The sequence below is a fragment of the Hemibagrus wyckioides genome, linkage group LG08, assembly GCF_019097595.1.
Source record: "Hemibagrus wyckioides isolate EC202008001 linkage group LG08, SWU_Hwy_1.0, whole genome shotgun sequence".
Lineage (NCBI taxonomy): Eukaryota > Metazoa > Chordata > Actinopteri > Siluriformes > Bagridae > Hemibagrus > Hemibagrus wyckioides.
The window spans coordinates 27,479,376-27,503,122 of record NC_080717.1 but is presented as its reverse complement, the minus strand read 5'-3'; the positions used below and the strand labels follow the sequence as shown (position 1 = coordinate 27,503,122).

The 23,747-nt window shown below is 39.5% G+C and overlaps 1 protein-coding gene across 4 annotated transcripts in view; it reads left to right on the top strand.

Annotated features, from left to right (window-relative positions):
- kiaa1549la (KIAA1549-like a) overlaps positions 1 to 23,747 on the top strand; it is a 68,507-nt gene that overhangs the window by 8,841 nt on the left and 35,919 nt on the right. For 3 of the 4 annotated variants that reach the window (XM_058397782.1, XM_058397780.1, XM_058397783.1), the window contains exons 2-5: positions 12,664 to 12,987; positions 14,278 to 14,847; positions 19,288 to 19,403; positions 23,378 to 23,600. In XM_058397782.1, coding sequence (XP_058253765.1) covers positions 12,664 to 12,987; positions 14,278 to 14,847; positions 19,288 to 19,403; positions 23,378 to 23,600 — 1,233 coding nt within the window. The remainder of the gene's footprint in view (positions 1 to 12,663; positions 12,988 to 14,277; positions 14,848 to 19,287; positions 19,404 to 23,377; positions 23,601 to 23,747) is intronic. The other variant, XM_058397781.1, reaches the window with a different exon arrangement.

The following is a 23,747-nucleotide window of genomic DNA, read 5'->3' as shown; positions in this document are numbered from 1 at the left end:
TAATTACTCTCCCTCCGGCCATTCCGCGATGCTCTGGTGACAGCCACAGGCTGTTCATCAAACATCCGCTTCCCTGAGTGACCATTTCACAGCTGACATGCTCCATGTCCTGACGCAGTCATGCTTCATTAGAGCATTTGTCCATGGGAATGTTGATTAGGCCTGTGCATTGACACACAGATGATGCGCTCGTCTTATTCTCCGTTCCCGATGGGTGCTGTGTGGACGGCCACGTCTGCTGATGTTATAAACCTCCAGCGAGCTTGTTCAGGCTTTTAAATGAGATACTTTTTATAATACACATGTAATGTGTGGTTGAAGCCATGGGGTCTTGTGGTGAAAAGGACAGTTTTTTTGGGATCATGAGAACACACTTTGTAGATAGCAGGAAACAGTTAATATCATGCTGCATTTACTGCATATGGATTATCATGAATCATATTTCAAGACAGACATTTTCAGATGTCTTCAAAAAACGGTGGTCTACTTTTGTAAAGAATGACAATGAGTGTACACCAATTGTGTTCTCATTCCAAATGTCAGTGATCAGCCATGACATATAGTGAGTGCCCCCCCCCTTTTGTTTTTTTTTTTTTTTTTTTTTTTTACATTTGTACCTTGAGCTACAAGATAAAAGTAGCTTGATGTCATGTAACAGAAGTCTGTGTGGTCAAAAAGTCTGCGACCTTGTTGAACATCCTGTCTTCTTTTTCATCCCTATCCATTTACAGCATTTGGCAGACGCCCTTATCTAGGGCAACTTACATTTTATCTCACATTTTTTTAATGCAACTAAGGGTTCAGGGCCTTTTCAGGAGCCCAGCAGTGGTAGCTTGGTGGACCTGGGATTCAAACTCACAACCTTCCAAAGCAGTAGTCCAACACCTTAACCACTACCGCTACCTTAACCAAGCTACCACAACCCCCAACGGACTTGTGGCACAATTTTTAGTGACACCCTGGATGGTGTCCCAGCATGTCCTTGGACTGGGGGAGGAAACTGGAGAACCCTGAGAAAACCCCCTGAATCACAAGGAGAACAAGAAGACAGGAATCAAACCCTCATGCTTGAGATGTGAGGCAAACATGCTAAGCTAACAACAATTTTTCACCATTTTCCGTAACTCAAGGCTATCATATAAACAGATTAGCAGCAAAGATATCACAATATCACATTGTGTTTCATAGAAATGCTGTGATATCACTGTTAACCTATCGATATTAGGTCCTGAGGTTGTAATACTATGAAACCTTTTTGCTATTCCACTCCTGCTATGTATGATTCTGCAGTACCACCGACATGGACTTATTTACTAGCTCATGTAGCTGCACATTTCTGGCTCACAGCGTTTAATCTCCCCATCACCTTTCTATCACCTTGGCTCTGGCGTTAGGATGAAAAGGCATCGTTATTAATATTGCGAATCGATGCGCTTTGGCACTCGGTTAGATAACGGTGCTAAAGCGATGCATGGAACATTTCTCGCATATTTAACAGAAGCCCACAGCGTCCAGATTGTTAGCCAGAACAAGTGTAATTACATCTTGAAGGTGATCACAAGAGCTGATGATGTTGAATACATTTGAATGGGTTATTAATCTTTACGGCACTATAAGACAAATCCTTCCTGACCGGATTAACTCTATAGGCAAAATTCATATTGTGGCAATGAAGGATTTTTATAGCACGGCTTCTCAGCTCTGATTGATCAGATGTTGTGGATTAATTGTCTCGAATGGCAGATCTGACTGTAGTTCCAGCTAGTAGGCAAATGATGGGATTATATCAATGCAATGATTCTAATAATTTAACAATAAAAGTCTAATACTGTACCCATGAAACTAATCTTATTCAACCAAAAAATACATAATTGTTGATATGGTGAAGATTTCTTCTTGGAGATTTCTTCTTGTTTCCATTGTAAGCATGTGCTTTTTTTGTGTGTGTGTGTGTGTGTTTGATTTACCAGAAATCTCCATTTTTTAAAAAACGTTTTTATTTTTTAAAAAATTTTTTGTGTGGTTTTCCAGAAAACTGTATTATTTAGCTTATTTATTTATAGCTTGCTTATTTATTTATTTATTTATTTATTTATTTATTTATTTATTTATTTATTTATTTTCTTTAGAAAATATGACACCAAATATTGTAAAAATCTACAATTTAACACAATCTGAGTGTGTTGGATTTGGTGGGTGGAAAGTCTACAGTAGATCACACTCTGATGGATCTGATCAATGAATAAATAAATAATGTGCCTAATAGTTTGGTTATATTCATAAATTAAATGCTACAATCCTAAGAAATTTGGACATTATTCTATTCATACTGGAAAGTCTTCCTGGATACAAAAAAAAAAGCGAGAGAGAGAGAAACCCTGGAATAGCCCTCACTGTTTTGTACCTTATTTGGATCAGTTTGTCCGCCACCTGCCTTATTCTGGGACATCTGCTTCAGCATAAGCCTGCCATTTTCTCCTCACGTGTACATGCTAACGCTGGATTAGATCAGCTGATGGGGTTCTGGCAAACAGCTTTGAAAAGGTTGTTCTCATTTCACCTTTTACCGAACAGACAGCGATGATGATGACGCAACTCTGGACCTGACTCACTTTCATTTATTTCATTATACTTCACTCAGAGGCTGCATTCTATTTAATAAATGTCTATGTCTTTTTTTCCTTTTCTATTTGATTTTTCTGAGAGATCAAGAGCTTAAGATAAACTGTTTTGGATTAAATGTCCACGAACGGCGCAGTAATGAAATTGCATTCGGATGCTACGCGGTTAGGAAGCGGTGGGTGGAGCTTGAGATGGGTGGAGCTTGACCTGCTCTGTGGGCGGTGCTTCAGATAGGCCAGTATTTTACATTATGTTGGTGTTTGTTTGTGTTTTGTTGTATATGTTATTTTTCATGTACATACAGAAGGACTGGGCAATATGATGAAAAAATTTATTTGATACTTTTCAGAATATATTTCTTATATACACGTTATATATTATATATGTGTGATATTTACTGTAGGTTTGGTAACAAACTGCTGTTAAAAATGTGTTTAATGATTTATTTGTTGAATGTTTGCAAAAAAAAAAAAACATCCCAAAATTATTTGTTTTAAATGATTAATTTATTGTTATAAAATGATTTTCGCTGTTTTAACACAGAAAATGAAACAGTGAAAATAAAAATTCTGTGTAAAATTTTAAGCAAAATATATGAAGTTTAACGATGTTTAAATGTCTATTTAAATTGTAACGAAAAATAAAAAATGAAATATGTGTATAATAAATTGATTAAGTCAATATTTTGTCAGAAATTTAATGATCATGAAACATATACAAAAAAGTTTTAACTCTAAAAAGCATGGACAATTTAACTTTTGCACAATATTGTAATCTTTAAAAAAGGATTTGGATAAGGATATTCATTATAATTAAATAAATTAATGATTAAAATGAATTACATTTTGTTTCTCAAAATGTTGAGCTCAGATTTTTGATGAGCTCTAATAATGCATTTATTTAACATCTACTGTAACTTTTATGAATTATGAAAAAGAGTTAAATAAAAATTCAGCATTAAATTAGCACAAAATATTAATATCTAATCATCTGTTTTCAGCTTAAAAAACTATTTAAATGTATTGTATTAATTATTTTTATTTATTATTCTAATTATATTTACTATTCTTATTTATTGTTTAAGACATTTATCACATTATATGAAGTTTGTGAGAGTTTCTGCTGTTTGGCTGTGTGTGTGTGTGTACGCGTGTTGATGTGTGTGTGTGTGTGTGTGTGTGTGTCCTCATTTCAGAACATAACATTGTAATTATTTCAAACAGAATGTAGTTCACGCTCCGAGCCGTCGAAGAAAACTCGTGGAAGCCGTTATGTAAGGAAATTAGTTGGTGGGCTTCGCTTCTGTTCGTGTGCTTGTCACATCATTTTTCCGCTCAGATTTGTTCCTGTTTCTCATGTCTAGAAAATGAAGTTCTCAGCTGCTTCTCTGTGAACTTTCACGCCTTGAGCCGCACAGTCGACGGCATTCATTAAAACGCAATGAATAAAACAGATCATATTATGCTCCATTTATGAGCTCGGCCAGCCTCCTCCGCCTCTTCCTCCTCCTCCTCCTCCTCCTCTTCACTGCTGCCAGGATCTTGATATCCAAAAAAAATCCCACAAGGCAACAACAGCATGATGATGAAGAATGGGACTATGATTTCTTGGCCACCAGAAAACATTGGTGTCATGTACAAGGCAACCCGCGTGACGCCGATCAGTGCACACCCTGTAATACTGAAGCCTGCACAAAACCTCGATTGAGTTTCAGGCTTCAGTTGCTGAGCTCTTTCTGCAAGGGGTCAGCTAGGCTCAGAGATACGAGCAGGTCTACAACAGAGCGAGACAAAGAGATAGGGAAGTGGGGGGAGCGAATGGATGGAGAAAGAGAGCCGGAGGAAAGTGCGAGCTCTCATTCACTTTTAATGCGACTGCGATCACCTGTGCTGCCTCTGGGAATTTGTGTCAAGTGCATGCGATGTGTTTCTGGCAGAAAGGTTCCGCAGAAAAGCTCTCTTCAGCGCTTTCTCTCGCCCATGTACTCGATGAAAATTTGATCGGAACGATCTAATGATTATTTTGCTCAGTATCGAAGTAACAGCTATTACAGATAGATTTGATATTGGTACTAGGCTGATATCATCAAAAAATGGTGGATCAGATGTTGGAGAAAACATAATGGACATTTAATTTGGACATGGAAAAGTAACATGGTTTTGAATCTGGAAATTTTTATGTCATAAAGACCGCTTTATCTTTAGTTTACCTTTACATTGTACTTGTCCCTGGTGGTCCAGCGGCAGGATCCAGCGCTTGTTCTACAGCGACCCGGGTCTGATTCCCAGGTAGGGAACCAGCACCACCACTGAGGGGTTAACTCTCAATGCTGGTCCCAAGCCTGGATAAAATGGGAGGGTTGTGTCAGGAAGTGCATCCGGTGTAAATTTGGTGTTTGAAATGTCTGCCTTTAGCTGGAATTTTTTACTAGGCTTTCTTTAGTTGATCTGAAGAGCGCTATTGGCTTACAATCTGTTTTTTTTTCCCAGAAATGTAAACATTTAGAATTTTTAAGTAACATTTTTTCTTATAGCTCTAAAGGAAACACATTATACTTTATGATGCCCAAATTATATATCGTGTTAGTTACACGATAAACAAATAACGACCTAATCAATTTACAATCACAATACAATCATTGGGTGTCAAATTACATGAACAACCAATAAAATGTAAGTGAATAAGGTGCCAGAATAGCTTCATGGGACCTTGGCATTGATTTTCCAAGTCTCTGGAGACTCTGTTAGTGTTTTGATGGTGGTGATGGAAAGCGGTGTTGAACACCAACAATCGCTCTGAAACCTTCATACATCTTCATTCGCATTGAGACTCTGGAGGCTGTAGCATACGGTTTACAGTGCATCATTTTGATCCGGAGTCCTGTGGATGGGGGTGGAGTCATTCTGGGGGGAAAAAAACACATAGGATAAAGGTAATCAGTCAGGAGAGCTGCAGTATTGATTTGCAGAGACGGCTCACTCTGAAAGGGACAAACGGAGCGGAACCATGCCTGCAAAATAAATAGATATTTACAGCATGCAACCAAACAGTATTAAGTATATGAACTGGGAACTTCTCACACAGTCAAGCTTATTTAATTAACTGAAAAATAAAACCCCAACAAACTATAACCCCATCAGTTGTACAGGTAAAAGCAAACAGAGCAGAAAAAACAAACACAGATGCTTCCAGTTATTAGGCTTAGGATAATGTCTGGAGCAAAGATCTGTGTGTTCATTACTTATAGCCGTCATTCCTGAGGTAGAGCTCTGGAGTTGAAAGGCATGATGGGAGTTAGTTGAAGGGACACAGGTGCGTTAGGGAGGATTGATGGAGCTCGGAGCATGAAATGTCGCAGTGCTCAGTTCTGCTGCGTTAGCACTCTGAGGTCTTATCAGGCGTCTGCTCGGGTGCCATCAACGCTTAGACAAAATAAGACGATAAATCGCGGTGTGAGCAGCATAACACAGGGACGCTCACATGCACCGGAGCGTCACGTCCACCGTATGGTGATTTGTAGACTCAGGCACACTGTTTCATACAACGTGGTTTGCTGGCTTGAGTTATGGTGTGTTATTGCACCATGTGTCTGTGTGTGTGTATGTGTGTGCGCGCACATGCTTGTTTCCCTAAAGCGTTCCTAACCCGGTGTTGATGATTTGCCGTAGTCCGTCACACTCACGCTGCGCTCTGCATCCAGACTCAGCTGGCACTGCATGACCTATTGAGGGGCCTGCCAGCAAGTCACATGACCACGTTCATCCAATCAGCGATGCGTCAGATATGTGCTAGAGAGGCTGTGTTGATGAGAGAGGCTCAGGCAGGCAGGCTTGTTTATCCAACCCTGTTTTCCAACCTCCTCAATATTTCATAGCACCGTTTCACCAGACACGGCAAGAAAAGAGACAGCGTGTAATTACAGGCAGAATGTAGTTTTCTCTGCACACAGACAAAATGTGGCATCGCAAATGTTGTTGCATTACAACTGAGCGTCTGAATGATACTAAGATGTCTGTCTGTGTGTGTGTGTGTGTGTGTGTGTGTGTATTGGAGTGTCACGAAGGTGCTCTGGAGGTTTTTCTGAACCGTATCATCTTGAAATTTGACAGAATGGGATCACACGTGGTGAAGACTTCAAACATAGTGTTACCATGTAAGAACAATAAAATGTGTCTTTACTTTTGAGATAGATGGACATATAGATGGCTATTTTAACATATATATATATATGTAAATATATAGATGAAAAAAATACGATTTTTTTTATTTAATTAAAAGGTATTGTAATTATTGACTAATTGCTGTAGAGTATGTGGAATAAAACACTTTACGTTTAGGAAAATAAGCACAACCCATTGTATATTATTGCGTACATATTCCAGATATAAGAAGCAGGAAATAATTGGGTGTAAACGGGGTCAAATAAAAACATTCTTCCCTGCAGGGCCAATTATTTTCTCTTAGACTCTCAGCTATGTTCGGCTACGGCAGAAATTCAAATTCTTCTGAGACCATGTTGGAAATGCTGTTTAATATTTAAATGAAAATGAGATCAAACCACAGTTAGGATGTTTTCTTGCAATTTTCTGAGGTAAATACTAGAGTTAGGGTTGGGTTTGGTAGGTAGAATGAAGGATATCTGGTGGAGAATCTGCGCCTTGGGGAATGTACCGAACCCAGGCTTGTGGATTAGCATACATTTAAATCTAGCAGCCTGTTTTTCTGCTTGTCACCGTTGCAGGAATCATGACACCGAGCTAATAGACGTGTTGTTATTGCCTGTTAATGACAGAAGAGGTTGCAAAAAAAAAAAACAGGATAGTTATATCAGGCAGGAATAGTGGATTGAGTGGATTTAGGAGCTGTCAGTATGTGACAGTGTGAGGCTGGAAACGCAGATAGCGATCAAAGCTTCAGGCCTACGCTTTATAATCGCCGAGCTCCTCAATCTGCTCCCAGCGCTGTCACTGCAGAATCCCACCGAGACGCGGTCTCTTGCTCCCTCCCTTCTTTTCCTGCTTTCCTTTATCTGAAAGCGCTCACGGGGGCGGTTTGTGGATTTTGTGTGTAGGACATACCCAAGGCTCAGAGTTTTGATTCGCATCGTCTCGCCTCGGAATGGTGAAGGCTGAGCTGCTGTGTTGCTTTATATCTCACACACACATCAAATAAACAAACAGTAGATTACAGATGAGCTTCTTCTGAATCCACATTAATTTCTGGACTTCGTCCTGAAACGAGTGAATCATTATCATCATCATCATCATTTTCGCCTTCAGCTGTTGGTTGTTAGTGGACATGGCTGCTGGCTTTGTTTTTAAAGCTACTTCCAGAAGAATAAAATATTCCTCGAGGATTGTTTGGACGATTCTTAGTAGAACCGTTTCAGCTGGGAAGAGATTTAATGATTTCTGCTGCTCCAGACGGCTCTTTGCGCTTAAAAATAGTTGGAACACTGGGTGCAAGGTGGGAATACACCCTGGATTCCAGTCTATTGCACAACACCACACACACACACACACAAAATTTCAAGATGCAAGATTTTATTTCTCACATACACGGTTATATATTTGCAGTGAAATGAAAAGCTGGCCTGCTCCTCCTTAGACTGTGCATATAAATAAACCGAAATGAAGAAGTTAAAAATAGAATAAATAGAAATGCAAGGAATGAGGTGAAGTAATAGAATACGATGTGCAATATAATAGCAGTGGAACACGACGTGCAATTATGTTACATAATCTATACAACGATAGAGAAATTGATGTAGTAAATATTCAGGTGTGTTACATTTAGTAAAAATGCAGTGTGCAGAATGACAACGGAGAAAACGAGTGCTTATGGACTCCTAAGGGATGTGTAAGATGGATATGTCTGTGTTGAAGAGTCTGGTGGCCTGAGGGAAGAAGAAGCTCCTCCTGGGCCTCTCTGTTTTAGCCATCAGACTATGGAAGCACTCGCCTGATTGCAACAAGCTGAACACACACTCATTAACACACTCATTCACACCTGGGGCAAATTAGTGTATCAGCTTGAGAACCCAAAGAAAACTCAAGATCAGACCAGAAAGAGACCAGGTGATGCTTTTACATTCCTGAACTTTGCACACAACTTCTTTTTGATCCTTACTTATTAATCTCAGGTGCATTCAGTAAAACATTTGACCTGATAGCTAGTTGAACAAAACCGTGTATGAACGGTGGATCTTTCTGCAGTATGAATGCATAAAACTTGCGTCATATTTTAAGGATCGAGGAAGCGAGATGGCAATTAAGGTAGCAAGCACTGTGGTGAAGCTGCTACCTCCTGCCACTCTGTCCAGATTTAACCACGTTAACCATTAAAATACAGGCCCACAGACATGACAGGACTTATATAACTGTGAGAAATGCATACAGCTTTGCCCAAAGTAGCTAAGTACGGAATAAATCATGATGTAGCATGTTGTTAAAAGAAATAATCAACATCTGGTATGATTATTTGCCTAAAACAGCATGACATGTTGTGTTTTTTATCCTCTACTACAACAGAACTACACAACTGACCAGTGATTACATTTTTAATTAATTACACAATGCTTATTTATCTGTGTATAGTTTAATCTATTGTTGTTGTGATTTGAATTATATGCAGCAAATTAGTTGTCAGTTTGAAAACGATACCATGTTAATGTAGCCCTGTGATTTAAATGATATCCATGTGGATTAGTTGTTACTATGGAAACGATAACATGTTAATGAACCCTGTGATTTGAATTATATCCAACATGTGTGAATTAGTTGCTACTATGGAAACAACATGTAAATGTAATGCTGTGATTTAAATAGTATCCAACATGTGTGAATTAGCTGTTACTATGGAAATGATAACATGTTAATGTAACCCTGTGATTTGAATAATATCCAACATGTGTGAATTAGCTGTTACTATGGAAACAACACTGAAACAAAGTGCTGTATGGAGCAGCTACATATATTTAAAGTCTAATCCAAATTTTATTGGTCACCTACGCAATCCACTGTCCATGTAATAAAATTAAAACAGGGATAAAATAGTAAAAGTGGAAAATAAAACAAAATGGAATTTAAAATAAAATATTAGCTGTAATTAAAATATATGGAACTAGCTGTGCAGAACAGTTAAAAAATAGACTGAATAAAAAAAAAATACAGAATATGAATACAGTATAATGATTGATGATATGAATCCGACTAAGGTGATAGGATTTTTACAGTATTGTTTTTGCATAGACAGCATTTTACCATATTACCCTAAATTACCCTCTTGCACTGTGTGTTGGTTGTTGCTGCACTGTCGATCATCGGTCATAGTACTGTACTGCCTTGCACACGTTTGCACACACGTGTTATTTAGTTTTGTGTTGTTTCCTGTAGTTCTGTGTTCTATGTTGTGTTGTTTCATTTTACTGTGTACTGTATTAGATTTTGTGATTAAAACGTCAATAAAAGCTTCTTGAGTCTTGACTAGAGGCTGAAAAAGTGGGGAGGCAAATAGAGTAGTAAGCACATACCCTGTAGACCAGCCCCTGATTGTCATACAAGACTGTTTTTTTGACACCTTATACCTTACACCTAATTCCCTTAATCCCAAACAGACCCTTATTTCTTCTTTACTAAAATACCGTTCATTGTTAGAGAAGGTGTGGCAGAAAAGCCGCCTCTTACGTAACTGTAAAAATAGTATAAAGCTTTGTCCGAGGTGACTAACAGCGAGTCAGACTACTGAAGGCACGGTGGCTCTAGTCATCAACAGGGATCATCAGCGTTTCATCCTGTGTCTGCCCAGCCTACGCCTTGTGCTTCAACTTGTTCAGCCTAATACAGTACTGTGATTTTTATCAACTAAATTTAACTCGGCTTCTACCCTCACAGTTCAGCAGCTGTCGGCTCGGCCCGAGTTACGCGAAAACACAGCGTGAAATCGCCGCATTTGATACCGTTTTTTCCCCCATCGCATTAAAATGACATTAATATTGCACTTTGAGACCGTTCTTTCTGCTGTAAAAAGGACGGCGAGAGTTAACTTGAAGGGCATTTGGCTGCGCATCAGGACATTTAATCTTCTCGGTAGAACAAGGACGCTGTAATCTTCACTCGTGGTTTAAGTAGAGACGGTACAAAGTGTTTCAGCTGATTTTGAGATGTAATTGGAATTAGAATTTTTTCCATAACCGATTAGAAACCAGACTCATAAAGAGCAATCCTGAAGATTTTTTCGCTTTTGATTAAAGGATCTCGAGTGTCTCTGATGAAAGACAGGTGGACCGCTGTCAATGCCCCACGAAGACGCAGTTAAAAGCAGATGGGGTCCTATGAATAGACATCCTGTTGGAATGGTTGCAATGCCATGCCTAGCCTTTTCGTGCACGGCCTTCTCGTGGACTTTTACTGGTTTTGGCCCATTACCCATCATCCCCCATCACCACCTGTCCCAATCCTGTTAAAGCTCCAGGCCTTGCCATCTGACTGATCCTTAGTTATATCGGTACTCTATGAACACTTTGCTTTGAAGATTCTTGTTGTTTTTGTTCATGAGTTCATTGACAGGAGTTTAAAGAATTACGCAGTGTCCTTGATTATTTATAGATCAGGCCTGAGATGTGGATGCAGTCTGATGTGTGGAAACAAGTCAGCCAATGGAATCAGTCTGCTGTGCCTGGCAGTAGCGTTTGATTGGCTCGACTCGGGTGCCTCATTTGAAACCCATGACTGCTCCAGGAGCCATTAAAGGCTTTATAAATCTTCTGGGTGCCGGGGTCAGCATACTAAAACGTTCTCGCTGCTGTAGTAATGCGGTCTGTAGGACACTGGCGGTGACGTCGTCCTGGGCAGAAGCATACGTGTGCTTTCCTTCTCTACTTCAGCATCACGTCATCCTCACACCGACCCCTGCCTTTCTCTCTTGCTGTCCCTTTCTCAGGAAACCCCATATGCTCAAACTGTCAGCGCAGGTGGCTGTCGGTTGGAGAAGAGGCTTTCAACGTGACCCATGATAACATACCGACACATACTCGGACACCCACACACACACACGCTTTCAAGACTTTTAATGCTAGCGGTCTTGTTAAAACCGAGGCTCCCGGTAACCGTGGTGAATTATTCATTTTTCTCCTTTCACTTCAGGGAAAAGAAAAATCATGCCATTTGCTGATTTTGTCACCTCAGTACTGGAGAGTCATTCAGACATGATTAATACTGTGATTAATAGGCCCTCATTGCCTTTTATTCGATTCCTATCTTGAGGAGCATAACATTGACACAGTCCTGGGCTGCCGTGACTCGCTGACATTAATCACCACTTCTATATTTCCAGCTTCGGTGCAATTTTATCCTTTGTTCTATTTCTGTGTCTATGTTTCAATTCAGCTTCAGTAGAGGTGATTTTTTTTAAAAGTTCATGATGGCATTATGGTGTCGTTTCGGGGCAATATGTCCATAACTCCATGTGAGGTGACACATTTTCCGCTGCGGTATTTTATGACTACATGCCTGTCTTCCCCTACGACCTAAAAAATAATTCACATTGCTGGGGTTTTTTCCCGCATTATTTTTCATCTCTGTCTGTGACTCATCAGCTTTGCACCATGTTGCAGATTTATGCTGGTCATATTTTAAATCGCTCCACATTTCCATATGAGAGTCGGTCATTATGCATGGAACAGGCTAAAAAAAAGTGATCATCTGAGCCTGGACTGTTCATCTCAGTCCTCATTAAAATCCAAGTCAAGCTTATTTTATTTTATTCTGAATGTTATTTAAAATGATCATACTATATATTTATAGTGCATTCAGTTTTATTGATGTGTTTAATTTGTCAAGTTTACATGCAATTTATAATAACATTGACGTTTTTTCAGAAAAAATGTATCTCTCAAATAATGTTTCAAGAGGGCATCTATGGTAATCATGACTGATTCGAATCTTAATATTTTGGACGTTTTCGGAAATCTATCATCTATAATACTATTTGTTACTAAGTACTCAGTTTTATAATCTATTATCTCTATTTCTGTTTCTCCAGATGAGGGCCAGATGGAAACATTGAATCGTTCCATGACATCTCTGATCCCCACTGGATCTTCAAACATCTCCTCGTCTCTCTCTCCGCTAGAAGATGATGGAGATCCTCTCCTGCAGTCCCGCTCTGCACCGGTAGAGGCAGCGCCAAGCACCAGAGAGCAGGCTGTCTTCTCCTCTGTGCTGACGGTGAGGACCAACTCGGACTCGCTGGTGCAATACCCGGCCTCTCCTCATGCTTACAATCTCACCAGTCGCAAAATCCAGGAGGATCCGCCGGCGAAAACCCCGCAAGCTCCGACCAAGAGCACACAAAGCACCGGCTCAGGTACGTCACATTGTAGCGTGGATGTGAGATATGAAATGAAATACGCCTACTGAGGTTAACTGTCTTCATCAAACTGGTTTTGTTTCGCAGAAGTTCTGCAGACTTGATGTTGTCATTTGTGCTTTTGTCCTCGTCGTGTCCGTCGTCGTGATCATCATCATGCTTGAAAGTCCTTGTATGGTGATCACCCTCATCATTATCATCATGTGTTTGTTATGATGCGTCATGATTCATTCTCCTTTTGTCATCTTGCCTGAGTGTTCATGACACACGTAGTATTCCTTCAGTCATTGACCTTTAAAGTCACATTCGGGGAGTTTTAATGATAGCCCTGCTCTGATATCAAGAACATATCATACGACACTGATTCTTGATGATGACATGAGTTATATACTGGTTATCAAAACCAGAAGTAACAAACCAACATTTAAAGCCATTTAACTGCAAGTTCTTGTAGATGGCGTTACCAGATATTTGAAAATCCCTGTTTGTGACTTTAACATTACCTCCCAAATTATTATTTTCAATCCTGTTCTGCTCATTCTGCTTATTTATTATTAAGTTTGATTTATTAAAGAACAAAACATTCTTTTTTCCGGTTTAAAGTTGCAATTAATGTTGTAGAACACCTATTAAACATGTTGGTTTCTGTTATAGCATACGTTTTAGAAGCTGTAAACACTCATTCCTTCACTAGATATTCTTTTTCTCTTTTCTATTGAGATAAACCTCACCTTTTCGTCATGTTACAATGAAGTACACCATCCTGAAGATGTTTTTTTTTCTGGTGGAAAACCAGCGCTGACACTGGAGACTCCTTCCATAAAAATATAATGCTAAATATTCCTCTACTATATCAATGATTCTGTTATATATTTTATAGATTATGTCCAAGACTGGATTTGTGACCAATTGTGCATGAGTATAAACCTGAGATTGTGGTATATATTGTATATATATTATTATGCTCTTACAAACCTTTAAGGGTTTTTGAGTAGTTAGCTTGGTCTTAACGAAACATTGGTGAAACACTCCATTTTAAAGTTCTACATAAAAATCAGAAGGTTCAGTCACTGGGAGAACCAAAGAAACCTTGAGAACCATTAAGCTTCTAAGTGTAACTTTTCCGCAAATTTTCAGAACAACTGAATTGAATTGAAATAAAAAAGGAAATAAATACATTTTATTGAGCTCGCAGCTGCTCAAAGTACCTTCTCACTTACCATGAATCAATCCCACAAAGCGAATCTCAATTTCAATGATCCACCAACAACTGTTGTGTTCTTCCAGAAGAAGCTCCTTCTATGAACCCAGGCCTTCCCACAGCACCTGGGACCTCCATCTTAACCGTGGAGGAGACAGAACCTGCTCTCACAGATCACGTGACCAGCCTATTCTCCACCTCCACCGTACTATCCAATGATACATCTCCAGGAACAGAGAAAGTTGGGAAAACCTCAATGACGCACCCCAACCCCGACACTGTGACCAGTGACAGCCTCCAGCTCACCACCGTGACCACCACCCCAACCACGCCCTTAACTGTGACTGACATGACTGTGACTCCTCCCAGTACCGATCCCTTGACCACTGAGGTTGTTACCACAATAACTCCGCCCACGACTACCACCGAAACCACGACGACTCCGACGGGACCTCCGACAACACAATCGACGACAACTACTACCACGACCACGACTACCACGACCACGCCGGCCACAACAACGACTACTCCAGCGACTACAACCACTCAAAGCTCTACTGCAGCTACATCTAGAAGCACCACCACCGAGCAAAGCACCACCACTGAAAGCCCACCTCCATCCTGCAACATCACAGAGAAGCTGCTGGTCAAAACGGGTGAGTTGGTTCTCGCTTCAATTGCGATGCAGCAAAGCTTGCTGAAATATTTAGCCTCGATTTCAAGGTTTACTGATTCACTTTAAAGCATTTTGTTTGTTGTGTCTTTTATTACATCCTTTCTGTTTCCTTTTTTTTGAATACGAAAAGAAGATACCTACTACATTTACAAACACATATCTTACAAAGATATTATCCGCGGTAATGAAAATAGCCGATGCCGTGATATAATCTTGAATAAAATGTCAACTTTCTCAGATATTGTATTTAGTTCAGCTAGAAAATAACTGGGATGAATTTAGTTTTAATGAAACCTGACACATGTCTACTTCCTTTAAATACATTCTGTAGCACTTTTTGGACTGGATTGATTTTACAACAGGAGGTGGACTGATACCTCACACCTCTCCAGCTGAGGGTTTGATTCCTGACTCAGCCTTGTGTGTGGAGTTTGCATGTTGTCTCTGTGCTTCAAGGGTTTCCTCTGGGTTCTCCGGTTTCCTCCTTCAGTCCAGAGACAGCATTATAGGCTGACTGGCATCTCTAAATTGTCTGTAGTGTGTGAATGGATGTGTGAGTGTGTGTGATTGTGCCCTGTGATGAGTTGGCACCCCGACTAGGGTGTCCCCTACCCTGTGTCACGAATCCCGTGGGGTAGACTCCAAGTTCCTCATGACCCTGTGTACACCCACATCCATGTCACTTAGACTGTTTCATAGGTTTTTGCCTTAATATTTTGCATAGTGTGAAGATCAGTTGATGTTATTACTCATTATTATAATCAAGCTAAATATATTTCATTTGATTTATGAATGTATTTTTGATATTTGCAAATTAGACCACAATCTGTTCATTAATATTCCTCAAGAAACCACATAACATAATAACTATTTTTAAAGACACCTGTAATGGAAAAATGTCTTTTATTGGTGTGTAATTTCAACAGCTCTCTCTCTCTCTCTCTTCTCTCCTTGTCACTGTCCATTTTTCTTGCTTCATCCCCTTTTCCCTCTCTTCTTCCCTCTCCTTTCCTCTTTCATCTCCCCAAATATCTGGACCTCTCATACTTTATATACACCTCACTATTTCCTCCTTCCTCTCTCCCTCTCTTTCTGTCTGTCTCTCTCTCTCTCTCTGTCCGCTTATCTGCCTTTCACTATTTCTCTCCCAGGCTGTTTATACACCCTGCCTCTTTATCTCACTCTTATTCCCTTTGCTCCTTTCCCCTCTCTCTTTCTCGGTCATTCTTCCTGTCTCTCTCTTTTCTCCCTCTGTCTTTTGCTGTTGCAAATTAGTGCATGTTTACTGATCTGTATCTCATTTGCATAATTCAATAACATGTCATAGAAACCTGTTTGGTACTCCGCTGAACTTTCAAGAAGGTTTTTTCCCCTTAAATACAAAGTACAGGAAAAATAACTAAATAGGTCTCTTATTATTATTGTTATTATTATTATTATTATTGTTGTTGTTGTTGTTTTTATTTTTTATTTACTTAGAAAAAGTTAAATCTGTACCTGGAACAGCTTCTTCAGTTTGTCAGTCATAAGAGTCCTTCTTTCTTTATGCATAAGATGCATACTGAAGATTTAATCAAACCAATATTTATCTTTGTATTTCATTAGTAACAGATGAACAATTTGTTGGGGTTGTGCTATTACAGGAGAATAATCAGTGGTGTGGTAATATGAGGCTGCCTCATGTGAAATGGAGTTACTGTAACCCCCCAATATTAATTATTTTTCTATAACAGCATGCCCCAAATATCCATGTAAAGGAGCTGTTACTATATGTATATTATTTGTATAGCGTTGTATAGCGATTTTAACAAAGGAAATTGTCTCAAAGCAGTTTATACTGATATATAAAAACTTTTTTAAAGAAAAAAAAAGTTTAAAAATTGATCCCTAATGAGCAAGTCTGAGGTGACGGCAGTGAGGAAAAACTCAATGAAACAATATGAGGAAGAAACCTGGAGAGGAACCAGACACAAAACGGAACCTCATCCTCATCTGGGTGAAACCAGAGAGTGTGATTATAGACCATGTCCTTTCTAAAAACTGTATATAATCAAGTGGAGTTGTGTAACCAGGAGCTGTTGAGCAACTTCTAAATGAATTCATTATAGATTTAACACGATTTAACATTTCCTTCCTGCTGAAGCTATCAAATGTTCATAGATGGAGACCTCAGCAGAAAACCAACTATTAATAATAACATTATTAATAGTCAAGTCAAGCAGACTGTTGGTGCTGCTGTTATAGAAAAATCCCATAAACACCTTCTGACCAATCAGATTTGAGTCAGTAGATTCTGCTTACATTGTGAGAGCGACAGGTTACAAAACCCTGCGAACAACAACCAAATAAAACCCAACATCAAGTAAGGTTGAGATACAACAGCTATGGTATGACCCTGGAATGTTAATCAATATTAATGAACATCAGAGTAATAAATATTAATGACTTGTAGGGGGAAATAGCAGTTTATTAAATATACATAGACTTCATTTTCAGGGTAAAAATTCTGATGAAACCAAACAGAGAAACAGAAGTGACTTCTAAAGTCATCAGTCAGGAAAAATTAAAAACCGATGAGACACAGTGATGCTCTGAAAGAGAGATGAGACACAGTGATGCTCTGAAAGAGAGATGAGACACAGTGATGCTCTGAAAGAGAGATGAGACACAGTGATGCTCTGAAAGAGAGATGAGACACAGTGATGCTCTGAAAGAGAGATGAGACACAGTGATGCTCTGAAAGAGAGATGAGACACAGTGATGCTCTGAAAGAGAGATGAGACACAGTGATGCTCTGAAAGAGAGGTGAGACACAGTGATGCTCTGAAAGAGAGATGAGACACAGTGATGCTCTGAAAGAGAGATGAGACACAGTGATGCTCTGAAAGAGAGATGAGACACAGTGATGCTCTGAAAGAGAGGTGAGACATAGTGATGCTCTGAAAGAGAGATGAGACACAGTGATGCTCTGAAAGAGAGGTGAGACATAGTGATGCTCTGAAAGAGAGATGAGACACAGTGATGCTCTGAAAGAGAGGTGAGACACAGCGATGCTCTGAAAGAGAGATGAGACACAGTGATGCTCTGAAAGAGAGGTGAGACATAGTGATGCTCTGAAAGAGAGGTGAGACATAGTGATGCTCTGAAAGAGAGATGAGACACAGCGATGCTCTGAAAGAGAGGTGAGACATAGTGATGCTCTGAAAGAGAGATGAGACACAGTGATGCTCTGAAAGAGAGATGAGACACAGTGATGCTCTGAAAGAGAGATGAGACACAGTGATGCTCTGAAAGAGAGATGAGACACAGTGATGCTCTGAAAGAGAGATGAGACACAGTGATGCTCTGAAAGAGAGGTGAGACACAGTGATGCTCTGAAAGAGAGGTGAGACACAGTGATGCTCTGAAAGAGAGGTGAGACACAACGATGCTCTGAAAGAGAGGTGAGACACAGCGATGCAGCTCTCACTACAGTCAGGCTGATGAAGGTTTTGTGAGTTATTTCCTGAGTGCGGGCAGTCTTGAGCACAAACGGTACTAAGGAGACACCAGCGTACACTTGACACAGGGTTGACCTCTATTCTGTGCAGCCCAGCACCATCGTCCATCCTGCAGTCCACTGGCGCTGGTGATTAAATGGCTGACAGAAAAACAGAGACATGAAGGTGTGCTTACACCAGATTGCTTGACAAGATGGACTCAAGCACAAAAGTACTTGATTTCACTAAATAGTAATAATAATAATAATAATAATAATAATAATAAAACATAGTAAGGAAGTATGATTCACTTTCACATGATAAAGGTGTGACATTTAATCCACTGATACACAATGTGTTTTAATGTTATGTGTCAGGCCAAGGATGGGATATGAGAAGAAAGAATTTCACTGTGCAGTAATGTATATGTGACAAATAAAGGCTACTTAACTTTTGCATTAGCATTGGTTCACTAAAATGGTAGCTTAGGTGCTTAGCATGTTCACCTCTAGGGTTGGATTCCTGCCTCCGTCTGGGGTTTATGGAGTTTTTATGTTTTCCAGGTGCTTCAAGGGTTTCTCTGGGTACTCTAGTTTCCTCTTCAGAGCAAAGACGTGTTATAAGCAGACTGGCATCTCAAATTCGTGTGTGTGTGTGTGTGTATGTGTGTGTGTGTGTGTGTGATTGTACCCTGTCCTGTGATGCCCATGATTCCATGGAATAGGCTCCAGGCTTCCTGTGAGCCCTGGGTAGAGTAAATTGCTCAGAAAATGGATGGATATTACTCAAATATTCAATAAATTGAATAATAGAAAAAAAGAGAGAAAATTCATTTTTATCAGCTCAAGTAATCATCAGCAGTAGCCTTTTACATATTAATATGTACTTCATATGCACTGCATTCATATCACTGTGTGTGTGTGTGTGTGATCCTCCTCCAGTTCTGTCCATCCAGATGAAGAGGAATTATCTGGAGAATGCTCTGAGGCAGAGTTTGGGGAAAGGCCTGACCCTGGCACTTCAGAAGGCCTTTAACGACTCCAACGTCCGCATCCAGGTAATTGAATTTTGCCTGTACGCTCTACTTAGCATTTCTTCTCGTGAGAAATCTACTCTGAGGAGAGTGCTGGGAAAAGGAACACTATAACACTAAAATAAATATTCAAACGAATAGTCCATGAATGATTTTTGTTGCCATTGGAAACTGGACCTAACATGATATGCGCATCCTGTAATCCAGAGTGGCAAAATAAAAAATATATTTAAAAAAAAACATCTTTTCACGTATGCAACAGATGACCCTGCAGCGCTTCAATCAAACACAGAGGCCGATGGGTATTTGGATTTGTTTCGCCACAGCACCATGGGAACTGTAGTTTCCCGGTGAAGTGTACGGTGGGTGGGTGTGTAGGCAGCGGCGTGGGAAGTGTTTCGTATTGCACGCGCTGTCTTGTCCGCATCGTGAGAGAACATGTAGAACAGTTTCCTCTCTTCATAAGCATCTGGGAATCGGTGTGTAAAACTTCGCGTAAATCGCCATCTTCTCACATTCCAAGGGTGTTTTCTCACCTATTAGGCTTTGCTGAAACTAAATCAGAGTTAAATTGATACTTTTGTTCCATTTTCTATTCGAATTTCACACCACACTTTTTGTAGAAGGCCAGAAATACAAAAAAAAGGGAATTTGCTGAGAAGTGGTAGAAGGTTTGAAAAAAAAAAGGTGCTCATTAAGGGATCTTTTGGATAGTTAACAGCCTTGAGTCTGAAATATATTATACTTTTTCTAAAAGGAAGATCCTCTGTTTTATTTCATAGAGGAAATGACTGGGAAACACTAAACAGTACCATCATAATGTTATTTATTTATTTATTTATTTATTTATTTATTTATTTATATTTTAAAATTAATTTTATATATTTATTTATTTTTTTACAATTCATTTGTTTTGTTTATTTATTTATTTGTTTATTTATTTATTTATTTATTTATGCATACGATGTTTGGTTCACTCAGGGTTTTCTCTCTTTTAAAGTTAATGAGAAAATCAGCTTGTCAAGAAAGCTTAAAGTGTAGAAGAGTTTTCTGAGATGTGAAAACCTCAGAGTGGACACCGGAGAGATAAAGGAAAACTGAAGAATCTTTTCGTATAGTAAATGCAAAATAAAAAAAGTGCAACAGCTACACATTTTTTTAGGGCATTCATGTGGAGCATCAAAAAGTTATCACCTTTACATTCTTTGAAAGTTATGGAAGAATACAAGTATATGATTTCAGGTCATCATTGTTCTTTTGGTTTACATTGAAGGTGGTGGGATTCGCTCACAAAAAAAAGAAACGGAAAAAAGAAAACAAAAACAAAAACATATTGCAAACAATTTGCACAAAAGACAAGACATGATAATTGAATTTAGCATAATGTAAATTAATTAATTTGATTGTTTTTTTTTTGTTAGTTTTATACTGGCTATCTGTTGGATATTGTTGAATATATTATTATTGGTATTTGCACTGATCATGCATAACATTATGACCACCTGCCTAATATAGTGTTGGTGCTGCCAAAACGGCCCTGACCTGCACTGTGTATTCTGACCCCTTTCTATCAGAACCAGCATTAAATAAATTTGAGCAACAGTAGCTCGTCTGTTGGATCGGATCACACGGGCCAGCCTTCTCTCCCCACGTGCATCAATGAGCCTTGGGCGCCCATGACCCTGTCTCCAGTTCACCACTGTTCCTTCCTTGGACCACTTTCGATACTGACTACTGCAGACCGGGAACACCCCACAAGAGCTGCAGTTTTGGAGATGCTCTGATCCAGTGGTCTAGCCATCACAATTTGCCCTTCATCAAACTCACTCAAATCCTTACACTTGTCCATTTTTCCTGCTTCTAACATCAACTTTGAGGACAAAATGTTGACTTGCTGCCTAATATATCCCACCCACTAACAGGTGCCATGATGAGGAGATACTCAGTCTTATTCACTTCACCTCTCACTGCTCAGGATGTTATGGCTGATCAGAGTATAATCTTGCAGCGATTCAGGTCACTGAGCCATTGGTTACATTGACCTATAGCTACAGTAAAAGGTCTGCAGAATCAGTAAAAATAAAAGTAAAAAAGAATAGCATGACCTTGCTTTTCATTGTGTTCTCTGTGCACTGCTGAAATGTATACACAAACGCTAAATCTTGCTCCCGAATATTTCATTTTAGCCGCAAGAAACTGACGTAGAATGCTAGTCTGAATGCCGCCCAGTGATAAACGTTATTGCCATGGTAACCAGTAGCAGGAACGATAAATACAGGAACGATGTACATTTTAATTGTTGGCAAATTACTGTGATGTAAGAGGAATAAAACATTTCAGGGTGTGCATTTATTTTAAAATAATCCAGGTAGCACCAGTAACTCTAATATTAGCCTTATCAATGTTAATAAAAGCCAACAATCCCAGCAGTGATATTTATGCCTCGCTGCATTCACGTGACTGTGTTAAAAGATTCTTGTCAGCTTGGCTTTAATGAACGCGATGACGTTGCACTGAGAATAGTGACGGACATTTAAACAGCTCCTGAGTGAGGATTTGTTTTCTTGCTATCAGTAATTATCAGGAAAAAAGGGAAATGCGCTACATAACGGTAAACGAGTGTGACACTGAAGATTGTTGTTATTACCGGTTGAAGAGTGTCAGTATCTGTTCTACCCACCACACGAGTGACTCAACCCGAGAATTAGCGCTGTCTGCTGTCGGAGAACGATGCTCCTGGAGCTGTCTGTTTGTCTCTCGCCCACTCTTTCCTCTCTCTCTCTCTCTCTCTCTCTCTCTCTTCCTTTTCTTTTGACCAATCTTTCCTTATCTTCATTTTTTGCCTATTTCTACATCCTGTCTCAGTGTCTCACATTTTTGTGAGACACTGAGACAGGATGTAACGCTTTTCTATCTCTACCCCCCTCCTTCTCTCTCTCTTTCTTTCTCTCTCTCTCTCTCTCTCTCTCTCTCTCTCTCTCTCTCTCCCCTGTCTCTCTCTCTCTGCCTCTCTCTCCCCGTCTCTCATTCCTGCCTCTTGCCCACTCTCTCTCTCTCTCTCTCTCTCTCTCTCTCTCTCTCAGTTTCTATAACTCCTTCTGCAAAATCTCTCTTTTTCCCTTTCTTCCCATTTTTTTCTTTTTATCTCTTTCATCTATCTTACTCGCTCTGTCTCTCACTATCCATTCATCTGTCTCCATTTCTCATATTCTGTATTTTTGTCTTCTGTAGCCAACTCTTTATCCTGTGCTCCATTTCTCTCTTTCTGTCTTTCTCCTTATCTCTTTTTTCACTCTTTCTCCACTTGTGCCTCTCTCTCCCTGTATCTCTTGACCAGCCTGCCCTTGTTTTCCTTGCACCTTCCCTACCTTCTTTCTGATTCATACTGCTTGAAAATGTTTCAGAATGATTTGAACAGTATCAGATTGATTCAGATTTATTTTCAGCAAATCTCACTGATTCATATTGATTCATACTGATTCATATTGATTCACACTGATTCATACAGATTCAGATCTATTTACCAATTCAGATTGATTCATGTCGATTCAGACTGTTTCATGCATGAAATTGATTCAGAATGATTTGAAACTGATTCATACTGATTTAGACTGATTCAGATTTATTTAGCTATTCAGACTGATTCAGACCATTTTAGATTTGAATGATCTGAACTGATTCATTCAGAATAATTTGAAATGATTCATTATTGATTCAGACTGTTTCAGATTTATTTAGCAATTCAGATTGATTCATACTGATTCACACTGATTCAGATTTATTTAGTGATTCAGACTGATTCATACTGATTGAGCCTAATTTGGACTGCTTGAAACTGACTTAGAATGATTTGAACTGATTCATTACTGATTTAGACTGATTCAGAGTGATTCAGATTTATTTTGTAATTCAGACTGATTCATGTGAGCTCACGAGCCCAAGCTGAACTCCCATATGATCATAGGGTTTGTATGTAACATCTTGTGTGTTCTTCTCAGCTGGAGCGTGATGTATGCACACCGTCCAACGTCACACTGGGATATTACGTCATGAGCGAGAAAACGGTGTACGTGGTGGCGGCGGTGGTGGAGACACTGACCTCCTACGGCTTCGATAAGCTCCTGAGTGACCTCAGGCAGCACGCGCCCGTTGTGTTGGCCGTCCCCGTCCCTGTAGCTTCCTGGCAGTCCGCTCCGGGCATCCACCTGCAGCTTAAAACAGGTGAAGCTACAAGTTCTGAATGTGATATGTTGTCTAATAAGTAATGCTTATTAAATCTTAATCTTTCAGGCAGAAAATTGAAGATTACACAAAATAGAAATTGAGATTTATAGTACTGTATATATACAATATCATAATCTTTATTTA